Raw genomic sequence first — 11252 nt, forward strand, 5'->3', positions numbered from 1 at the left:
TATAAAAATTAAATAATAATTTTTTTATATTTTATATTTAATTTTTATAATATTAAAAAAATTTTAATTAATTTTTTAATTTTATAAAAATATCTATTAAATAATATTAATATTAATAGTATTTTAAATTTTTGTTAACCTTTAACTGTAAAACTAAATAATTTAAGATATTTTAATATATTTGTTAAAATAAAAAATTAATTAATTAATTTTTTTCATTGATACTATTCCAAATTATTGTAACATGTAGCGGCATCGCAGAAAAAAGTGAAAGAAGAAGGTCCTTTTTGTAATATGTCACTCACTAATGCAATAACAGTGGACATAAAACCTCCAGCAGCAACCCATACAAATCCGAACCAAACCCAAAATACGAAAACGAAGAAAAGACAGAGATGGCCGTTGCTGCTTTAGCACCAGCCACTCCTTTTCGGTTGCGCCGCTGTTCAACCCTCCGGTTCTTCTCCTCCTATACCAAATCAAATCCTACAATCCGCCCTAAAATTCCTCAAACCCTGCTAAAACCCCATGCTCTCCCGCCAAAATTCCCGCTGCCCCCACATTCCAGCCAGCACAATCCCAGGTCCTTCTGCACCGTGATTTCCGGAGCTCTGCGTTCCGGTGAGAAGACCAAACTGGAATCCGTGGAGGACCTGAGAGGCGAAATGGGGGATAGAGTTGGGCCCTTCAGGAAGAAGTTGAAGATTGTTGATATAAAGGGTGGACCTGATGAAGGCTTGGATCGGGTTGGGCAGACCCTTGTTGTGATGGGATGGGTCCGGACACTTCGAGCCCAGAGTAGCGTTACGTTCATGGAGGTAATGGTGATTCAATAACGACGGAAGAAACTCTAATTTTGAAAATGATATTGATTTAGTGATTTGAATAAAGTTCATCTTTCCCTCTTTTCTTTCCCTCAGTTTCAACTTTTTATGTAGTATGTATTTTCTAAGCATGTAAATCAATGTAAGCTGGATGGTGTTTATTTGGTGGAATTTCTAGTTATTAGATGAACAGAGAAATGAATGGACGGTTTGATGCTTTTATTTTTGAAGTATTTTTGGCTTACATTATGTAGCTCCTTAAACTGTATGGTAATTATCTGATATATGCATTCAGGTTAATGATGGTTCATGTCTGTCAAACATGCAATGTGTAATGGGTATGGAAGCAGAAGGTTATGATCAGGTATCATATAACCAGAGCAATATAGATATACATATATTTTTTGTATTTGCATTTGCATTTGTGGGACCAAAAGTTTTTGCACTTGACATCTTAACTTCTAATATTTCCTTTAAGAATTTTCACAACATCAATAGCAAAGATTCTATTTATTTCAGTATCAATTAGGTAATTGGACATTAACTTGTACATCCTTTGCAGTGTAACTATTTTCAGTTAATCCTCATATAAAGTAGTGACAATAACGATGCTTCAGTTCTTCTCCGTTTATAAACTAATATTCTATCATTTAAACTGTACAATTCCTGCCATCCTTTGCTAAAATACAAAGTTCTTGCCGTTTGTCCACTGCCTGGATATTCACATAATTAGTGGTCTATATATTGGCACTTTCTTTTATTTAGCTTGGAGCTTGTTAATAGGTAGAATCTGGTTTGGTGGCAACTGGTGCATCAATATGGGTACAAGGAACTGTTGTGAAGAGCCAAGGATCAAAACAAAAGGTGGAACTGAAGGTCAACAAAATTATTATGGTATGGCGTTTCTTGACTTCTAATTAAATTGGAATTATGTTGATGCGTTTTGATTGGAGAATTTGCCTCTTCCCAGCAGTTTTGCATCATAAACTTTCCATTTCATGTAATTTTCAGTTCATAGGCATGTTTATATGCCAAATAATCTATGCCAATGGCTATCCATGTAGTCAGCTTTCGGCATAAAAAGGAATAAAAATAAAATTTTTCAGCATTTTTGGATGTCCAGTAAATTAGGCATGCTAGTAGGATCTATACCGAGAAAGCGAGAATTTGCTTAAATGAAGGATGTTAAGAAGCTGGCAAGCTGCTTATGACATTGGAGTGCCAACCTGCATATCATATAATTGTGTTGTTGGCTTGTTGCCAGTTTGCACTCAAAATGATTATTATTCTTATAGGTTGGCAAGAGCGATCCTTCATATCCCATCCAAAAGAAAAGGGTCAGCAGAGAATTTTTGAGAACCAAGGCTCATCTTCGTCCTAGAACGAATACATTTGGTGCGGTATGGCTTTGCTGCTGGTTTCTGCTCCAATTTTTTTATTCTTATATTTTGAAGTAATGCAAATCAGTTGTAGGTTGCAAGGGTGAGGAATGCTTTGGCCTATGCTACACACAAGTTTTTTCAAGAAAATGGGTTTGTATGGGTCTCAAGTCCTATTATAACAGCTTCAGATTGTGAAGGAGCAGGTGAACAGTTCTGTGTCACTACTTTGGTACGCACCACTAAAAAATCCAGTTTTACCTGCGAATCTCTTAGTTTGACTCATTTTGTAACAAATTCTTTCTGACTTTGGTATGAACCTTTTTTCCCAGCTTTTTCTCCACCTATTGTCAAATTATCATATATTCTCTTTCTTTTTATGAATTCTAATAGAGGAATTACTATTCAACTAGCCAAAAGTCCACAAGTAACATGTATAATTGGCTATTTGTCTGTTTATAAGGTTCAGTATTGTGTATAATACATGTGAAATGTATGCTTACATATATATACCTTTGCACTTTTAAGGGGACCATTTCTTATGGAAACTGAATTGTTCACTTGCTTTTGTGTATCTCCATGATTGTTTATCTAATTAGCATATTTGTAGGCATTAGTTAGTTTTTGTTAAGATGCTGTAATTTTGACGTGATTAGGTAGAAGGCCTATGGAATTTAGACAATAATATTAGTACTGTATGGAGGGTGACGGCAAGCTTCATTAAGAAAGTAGCAGCAATATATTAGGTATATCCAAAGGTAGAGGATTATTACCTACTAAAGTCTTGGTGGTGGGAGGTTTTTTTTTCGTTCAAAGGCTATAATATGAAAAAAGAATGGTACCATAAACTGCCAATGACAAATATATAGGCTCATTTGAAAAATAAAAGTTGGGAAAGAGAGAAGCTAAGAAATTGGTCAACAAGGATCGCTGTAAATTTCAAGCCAATTTATACCATAATTTGGTGATAATCGAGAAGGGGAGAATGAGATGTACAAGCTAGCAAGGGTAGGTTGAAGGCAAAAAGTGTAGAGATCTATGTCGAGTCAAGTCCAATAAAGATGTTAATTAACAATTTTTTCAGGAGGTATGAGATCAAAAAGAGATGGAGATGTTATTTTGATCAAATATTCAATATGAGTCATGAGGATGACTTTATAGACCTTAATGTTCCTTTGACCAAAAACTTTTATTATACTCGTAGAATTAGGTTTTTGAAATTAAATAGACCATGAAGAATGCAAAGTCAGGGAGAGTTTGCAGCCTAGATGGTTTCCCTACAAGTATGAAAGTGTTTTGAGGAGGTTGAGTAGACTATCTAACCAAGCTATCTAATGTCATGATAAATTATGGAAGATGATAAATGCATAAAAAATACTTTGTTTCCTATCTTTAAGAAGAAGTGAGACATGCAAAGTTGTGCAAACTACCATGGCATTAAGTTGAAGAGCTTACATGGTGAAGCTATAAGAATGAGTGGTTGAATGCATAATCAGGGATGCTACTAATGTAGTAGACAGCCAGTTTTACTTTGTGTCAGTAGATTTACAATATAACCATCTTTCTCTTAAGAAGATCATTGAACTTTATAAGGAGAGAGGATCTTTGCTTGGTTTTTGTTGACCTACAAAATTATATGATGGAGTATGAGGAGAAGTTCTTTGGTGGATGTTGGAGAGGTAATGAGTCTGTATCATATATATAAACATCATTAAGGACATGTATGAAGGGGCAATCACAAGTGAAGAACAAAGGGAGGAAATTCAAATGAGAATTTCATAACATTGAGTTTATATCACGGATTGACTTTGAGCCCTTACCTATTTACCTTAGTTGTGGATGAGCTAACCAGCCATATTCAAGATGATTTCTCGTGATAATGTTAGGTTGTGGGGAAGAAAATAGTGATTGAGTAAAAGTTGGAGTTCTGGAGGACTCTTGAGAGTGAGGTTTTAGCTTAGCTTAAGCTATAAGGAATATAATGTATTGTGAGTTTCAGTAAAATTGATGAAACAGAAGTGAGGTTAGGTTCAGTTTGGATGGATTTTTGGTGCCAAAATACGATCAATTCAAGTATTTAGGTTCTATTATCTAGAAAAATAAAATAATAGATGAGGATGTAACTTAGGATCAAAACAAGATGGTTGAAATGGAGTGTAACCAATGTGCTATGCGACTATAGGATCTTGACAAAGTGAAAGATAACTTCAATATAACTGTGGTCCCAGCTGTGTTTATTAGTGAATGTTGCATCTAAGTTACAACATAACACAAGATGAGTGTATCGGGAATGTGAATGTTAATATGAATGTTTGATGACAGGAGAAATAAAATTGGGAATAACCATATTTTTTAGGGAGTGCATATGACACACATTGGGGATAAAATGAGAGAGAGAGTGGCTTAAGATTGTTTCGTCATGTTCAATATAGAACATAGAATGCTACAATACAAAACTGTGTAACCTAGCAGTGAAAGGAGTTGGAAGGAAAAATGGGAGACCTGAAATAACATGGATGGAAGTAATAAAAAAAAAATTTTTTTATATAAATACGAAATTGGTTTAAACATAGCTAAATGATGAAAAAAGATCCATATAGTTGACACCAACCAGTTTGGAATTAAGTCTTAGTTTCTGTTGTCATATGTAATTTAGAATAAATTGAACAACACAACTTTTAGGCAAGATTTGTTAGTGGTTAATTCTAGATTGGTCTTATTATAGTGCTATTGTAATTGATGCTTCATGGTGTTATTATTTTTTTCAGTAACTTTTGTTCTTTTGCAGATTCCAGGCTCTCAAGAGGCAGTTGATTCTCTTGTGGATGGCATTCCAAAGACTAAGGAAGGATTAATCGATTGGTCACAGGTGAGCCAGTTGAAGTGTTTTCCTTTTGTAATAGCATGTGTTATAACCCTGTGGAGTTTTTTTTTTTATGTTTAATATTTATAGCTGGTGCAATCAGGGATGACATGATCCTTCTTGGTTGGCCCATCATATGTCGCGTTATGATTAGGTTTGTTAGGGAAACCCTAACAGAGATGGAATTTAGGAGTACAATAGAAGAGAAAAGAGAGGAGAGATCCATAGAGAGGAAGATACGGAGAGAGGATTCTTGATTATTCTGAGATGATTCTATGAAGTACAACTGAACAGTATTTATACACAAGTAACTGCCTCTAACTAATTCTACAGTCCTTAATTATGCTTCCCACCTATTACAACAACTAAATACTGTTTTATTCCTCTTTTTTTTTTCTTATGTCTTTCCTATAATATGTGACAAGATTTAATGTTTCCAAAATAAATTTCAGTTGGTCCTTTGTCATGACTAGTGAGAAAGAAGTGCTTTATTCAGCATGACAAGTTTATGTATATGAAACCAGGATGATTTTCAAATACGTGTGAAGTTTATTCCTAGACAACTTATTACTTCTTCCATTTAACAAGTTGTTTCCATGGGTTTCTTTTATTCCAAGAGCTTGTTTAGTTATTAATAACTTTTGGTTGTTAGGTTGAAGTATAAGTTATTATTGTGATAGTATTTCTTCAAAGTGGTTCTAAAGGGAACTAGCGATTTGTTATGGTACAAAGGCAGAAGATTGAGGAATTTGTCTGGAGATACAAAATAAATTGTGATCTTATGAACGATAGAAATCTTCACGGTTTATCTCAATTGTGTGCTGAAATTATCTTTATCAATATCTGCTTTTATTTCTAAACTGGGCACAGTATATATTGGTTCTACATCATATATTGTGTGGCCAACTATTTGATAATCATTAAAACAGGTTGCATTCTGATTTATTTATTTGAGCTCCATTGATGTCATTTTCAGTTCTTTAATTCATTTTTCAGGATTTTTTTGGCAAACCAGCATTTTTGACAGTCTCTGGCCAGCTAAATGCTGAAACATATGCTACTGCTCTGTCAGATGTATAAATTTTTTACTCATGTTTCCCTCATTTTGATGTCAGATTGTCAAGCAAGCTATTTGAACCCTTTTTATGACAATTTATTATTTTCTGTCAGGTTTATACATTTGGTCCCACATTTCGAGCAGAAAATTCTAATACTTCTAGACACTTGGCCGAATTTTGGGTAAATAGTCTTTACTTGAGGGTTTTTCTGTTCTTATCCTCAAAATTTTTGGTAGCCAATGTCATTAGCTTTTTTTGCTTATATCTCATGTGCAATTGGAGTATCTCACTAGCTTTTTCTGTTTGTCCATTTAAGATGATTGAACCAGAACTTGCATTTGCTGATCTGAATGATGACATGGCCTGTGCAACCGCCTATCTCCAGTACGTAGTATGTCAACTTTCACATCATCTGTAGTGTTGTTATCAACAATTTATGGAGTGGAGGCAAGCTAGCTAATGCTTAAGAGCGCTTCTTCTTATTGAACCTTTGACATTTTTTCTTTATGAATTGAAGGTAAGGCATATCCTTGAAAATTGCAAGGAAGACATGGACTTCTTCAATAACTGGATTGAGAAAGGAATCATTGACCGACTGAGTGTATGAACTCTCAAGTGTAACTTATCCTTCTCCATTCTTTTTGTTTTATGACTCGATTCTTAAGAAGAGACAGCTTATACATCAATTTCCAAATCTGACCAATATTGCTTTGCATGCCTTGACATCTTGGAAATTTGTTTGTTTGATGCACAGGATGTTGTTGAGAAAGACTTCATCCAGTTGACTTATACTGATGCCATTGAGCTTCTTCTCAAAACAAATAAGAAATTTGAATTTCCAGTACTGCATATTTGTCTTCTTTCCTCTATTCACTCATAGGTCCTACCCGGGGTTGAATTTCTTCATTTAACAATATTTCTGTGTGTCTCTAGGTGAAATGGGGGTGTGATTTGCAAAGTGAGCATGAGCGTTATATAACTGAAGAGGCATTTGGTGGATGCCCCGTCATAATAAGAGATTATCCAAAGGCATGACCCTTAATGGGCTCTAATTTCTTTTGCTCTTACAGAATCTATCATTGTTCTTGTTCTGAATTTCTCATTGAAAACTCTCAGGAGATCAAGGCATTTTATATGAGGCAAAATGATGACGGGAAGACTGTTGCAGCCATGGATATGTTGGTTCCTCGGGTAACATTTATCTTTCTCATTGTTGACTAGTTCAGTTTAGTCAAAATAGTTATGACTTGCATCTAAGATCCTAAGCCTCTAGTAACCTCTATGGATGCTTAAAAGCAAGAAGCCAAAGCTGAAGCTGAAGCCGCAATAATTGAGGAAACATTATTTATTTTAAAGGATATGGTTTCTTTGAGATAAAAAAAAGGGAACTAAAAAAAATATGTTGATATTAATATAAAATGTCTACTAATATATTGCACTAAGAGTTAATTGAGATCTGTATTTATTGAGAGATAAGACAAAACTGCACTAAATAATTTTTAGTCTTAATTCTGAAATTTACAAGGTAGCCTATTCATGCAAAAAGTAGAAAAGAGGAATATTTTAAACTAGAAAAAGTTATAATATAAAAAAAATATATAAATGTCAACTTTATGACTTCAGTGTCACCTTGATTAGGAACCTTAATTATACCCCTAATTGGGAAACATTACATAATGAAAAATGCCTGCATAGAAAGATTTTATCAATACTTGCCCTTAAGATGATGCATAGATATCTTACATACCTGTCTTGCAAGCTAAGCCATGGAAAATTTGCTACAAGTTCCTTTAGTGAAAGTATTAGTCAACTGATTTTCAGAAGTCACGCAAAGGGATATCCAGAATTCCATGATTTAGTTTATCCTTTATAAAGTGCTGCTCAATTTCATTTTGCTTTATTTGATGATGTTGAATTGGATATAAGCCTCAATCTGCATCTGTATCTGTATAGCCTTCTATTTTAAGGTTCCATTTGCATCTGTATTTTTGTCAGGCTACCTCATTTCTTCAACCATGGCTTCTTTCCATTTTAGATCGTTAATAGCTTCCAATAGTTCTCTTTAGTATGCCTAGATAATAAGGTCATCATATTCTGATATCTCTTGATTGTTGATTTTAACATCTTCTCAAGGAGAATTTGCTATCATGCTAGATCAATCGATCCCTTTGCTGCATAAAACAATTAGTTCTCGTAAAAATGGAAAAGGATGTTTTCCGATTATCTAAACTCGTATCTCATCATACTCGACAATCAGTTCTGTTAGAAAGTCATACACATGGTCTTTCTCCATCCAATTTTGAGATTGGGTTGCATCTTCAGGATATGATGCTCCGAAGTCTTAGAAATAATCAAGTTCCTGCCAATCCACTCAATTTAGCAAAATATTGTCATATAGTCATTTCACCTTGCTTTTGTTTCATGAACTTTCCTTCAAAGCTCATTTATATGAGCACCATTGACCAACTAAGAATAATTTTGAGTGGCAGCATTCCAAATTTTCTTAGTTGTATCAAGCAGAAGATAACCCTGAGCAATTTGAGGTTGCATTGAGTTGATAAGCCACAATGTAATTAAGTTTGTTTCAGATTCTTATTGGCTAAAAGTTGAATCGGTAGCAGCTGGATCGGATGCACTTCTTGAGATGCAATCTTTAAAACCTCAAACTTGAATTAATAGAAGACAAGACCTCGACCAAGCAAGACAATTTGTTCCATCGAACTATAGGGGGCTAATAGGAAGAAGTATTATTACTGAAATTTCCCATTTTAGTTCCACCAATCTGAATGCATAAGTTTGAATCATTTTCTTTTCACATGTTCCACTATACATAAGAAAATAGTAATTGAGAGGATTTGGCTTGAAATTGAAAGAAAGTGATAAATGTTACTTAAAAAAAAAAAAAAAGAAATCCTTGGTCGACACTATCAGGGAAGAACACTTAACAGTACATGTGAACATGCCATAAACAGTGCCCATGAATAATATTTCGAGAACCTAATAAATCGAGGGTTCTAATACCATCTTATGAAAGAAGAAAAGGGATTGACCTAAATAATTAATTGTCTTTATTCTGAAAGCTACAAGCTGGCCTCTTCATACAAGACTTCTAAAATGGGAATATTCTAAACTAGGAAATTAGAATATACAAAATCCTAAATGCCTATTACACAGCCTAATCACATACTTGATTAGGAACAAAAAATATAATTTTACAATAAACAGAAAAAATGATAGGAGAATAATATTATCAACAATGGTAATGCCAGAGTAATGGAAACTTTGATAAATGATAATTTCAATATTATCATAATTTACAGAATCCTGAAATGAGATTATAATGATCCCAATTTCCATCTCATTTTACTTGTTAGTGAAAGATATTATTTTGGCATAAATTTGGATTTTTTTTATGAAATGACACTGAAAACTTTAGCACTGCCCTGGATAAGAAATAGTTTTCTTTTTGTTTGTCAGGTTGGGGAACTTATCGGTGGAAGTCAAAGAGAAGAACGACTTGAATATCTGGAAGATCGGTTGGACAACTTGAAGCTAAACAAGGACAGCTACTGGTGGTATCTTGATCTGCGCCGTTATGGATCAGGTTAGATATGTACTCATTGAAACTAATGATTCTCCCAAATTGGTTGTGAGATTGGCATCTTTGAAATTAAGTGCATAAATTATATCTGAGTTCTTCACCAAGTCTATTAAATAAGAATAATCTCTGGCCTGCTATGATTTTTTTTTCCTTTTTTTTTGGTTGGAGGGGAGGGGGGAGGGCACATTGGTTGTCTTCTCCCCGAAATGACTAGCATGCCAGCAATTCTTCGTTTGATCATTTGGGTGGAGAGATCTCGTGCATGAATGATGCCTCAGGGTGCAAATTGAGGCAGATATGAAGAACTAGAGAGTGATTCTTAAGAAAATGAACCTGAGGGGGAGAGAGGCACCAGAAGTGCATTTTCTTGAGGTTTGGGTGGAGAGTCTATAGTGCCATGGATGAAATGATTGTATCAAGACTTCAAAGGCATTTCCATGTGCTTAAATTAAATTAGACATATTGCTTTAGTCATGCTCAAGATGCTGGTCTAGGATGTATCATCAAATATGCTGGTATGTGGGGATCCTAATTGACCAGTATGCTCGGCATATTCTCATAGTTGTTGGATCAGTAGGGAAAATTTTTTATGCTAGGCTGAATTATGTAGTACAGAAGGTGTTTGGACATTTATTGGAATCATATGATAATTATTTAACTGCACCTATCCTCTGAATATCTGAAATCCCTAAGATCAAATTTACTGATATATCTCTTTTTGCCTTCTTTTTTCCATATTTTGCCAGTTCCTCATGCGGGGTTTGGACTTGGCTTTGAAAGACTGGTACAATTTGCAACTGGAATAGAAAATATAAGGGATGCTATACCTTTCCCTAGGGCACCTGGTTCTGCTGAATTTTGATGGCAAAATTTGTCAGATGCGACATGGTTCTTTTTCTCCTCCTTTCTGGAGTTTTACCCCTCTTCTCCTTCTGATAATAATTCCTTTTCCTCTGCCTTGAGCTTTGAAATTAATTGTCATAAGAACCAATTAGGTAAAGCATTGTTCCGAGAGATTTGACTGCCTTTATTGGGCATGGGTGGCGGATTCTTATTATTGTGTAAATTTTTACGATGACTGTAAATTCATGTTATTTATTGTTCTTGATTTTATTGTACTTTCTCGGAAGTGAATCCTGAACTCAAAGGAAGACGTTTTTGGGGGTTCTATCTTAATGGGTTTCGTATTTCTCGTAGGGGTGTGCACGAGTTGCTCATATCAAACTGAATATTTTGTTTTGATTTATTTTTATTAAGAAAGTTTATCCCGAATTATTTGGGTATCGAACTAGAATAAAAATTGGGTCTATATATATATATATATATATATATATATATATGGGTAAAATTAAGTAATATTCTATTTAAATAAAAAAAAATTAATCGAATCGAAATGATTTAAAAATTCAGTTTGATTGTTTATTTCTTTCGATTTGATTTTACTTTTAAATTTAAAATTTTTAATTATTTTAGTTAAAAAAAAATTAATGATAATAATATATTATTTTTTATAATATAAAAATTATT

General features: G+C 34.0%; 1 protein-coding gene across 3 annotated transcripts; it reads left to right on the top strand.

The window, feature by feature from the left end:
* The first annotated feature begins 342 nt into the window (after nucleotides 1–342).
* LOC110629076 (asparagine--tRNA ligase, chloroplastic/mitochondrial) lies at nucleotides 343–10843 on the top strand. 3 transcript variants are annotated; one of them, XM_021775943.2, is made up of 15 exons: nucleotides 344–818; nucleotides 1120–1188; nucleotides 1608–1718; nucleotides 2120–2224; nucleotides 2298–2435; nucleotides 4992–5072; nucleotides 6063–6140; nucleotides 6237–6305; nucleotides 6441–6515; nucleotides 6642–6725; nucleotides 6879–6965; nucleotides 7058–7153; nucleotides 7241–7315; nucleotides 9602–9728; nucleotides 10472–10843. In XM_021775943.2, the coding sequence occupies exons 1-15, from the start codon at nucleotides 396–398 to the stop codon at nucleotides 10585–10587; spliced, it is 1734 nt and encodes a 577-aa protein (XP_021631635.1). In that variant the 5' UTR covers nucleotides 344–395; the 3' UTR covers nucleotides 10588–10843. The 3 variants fall into 3 exon arrangements, with proteins under 3 accessions (XP_043812291.1, XP_021631635.1, XP_043812293.1); XM_043956356.1 differs by lacking the exon at nucleotides 6063–6140 and having other exon boundaries at nucleotides 343–818; XM_043956358.1 differs by lacking the exon at nucleotides 6879–6965.
* The last annotated feature ends 409 nt before the right edge of the window (nucleotides 10844–11252 follow it).

The sequence above is a fragment of the Manihot esculenta genome, chromosome 1, assembly GCF_001659605.2.
Source record: "Manihot esculenta cultivar AM560-2 chromosome 1, M.esculenta_v8, whole genome shotgun sequence".
NCBI classification, from domain to species: domain Eukaryota; kingdom Viridiplantae; phylum Streptophyta; class Magnoliopsida; order Malpighiales; family Euphorbiaceae; genus Manihot; species Manihot esculenta.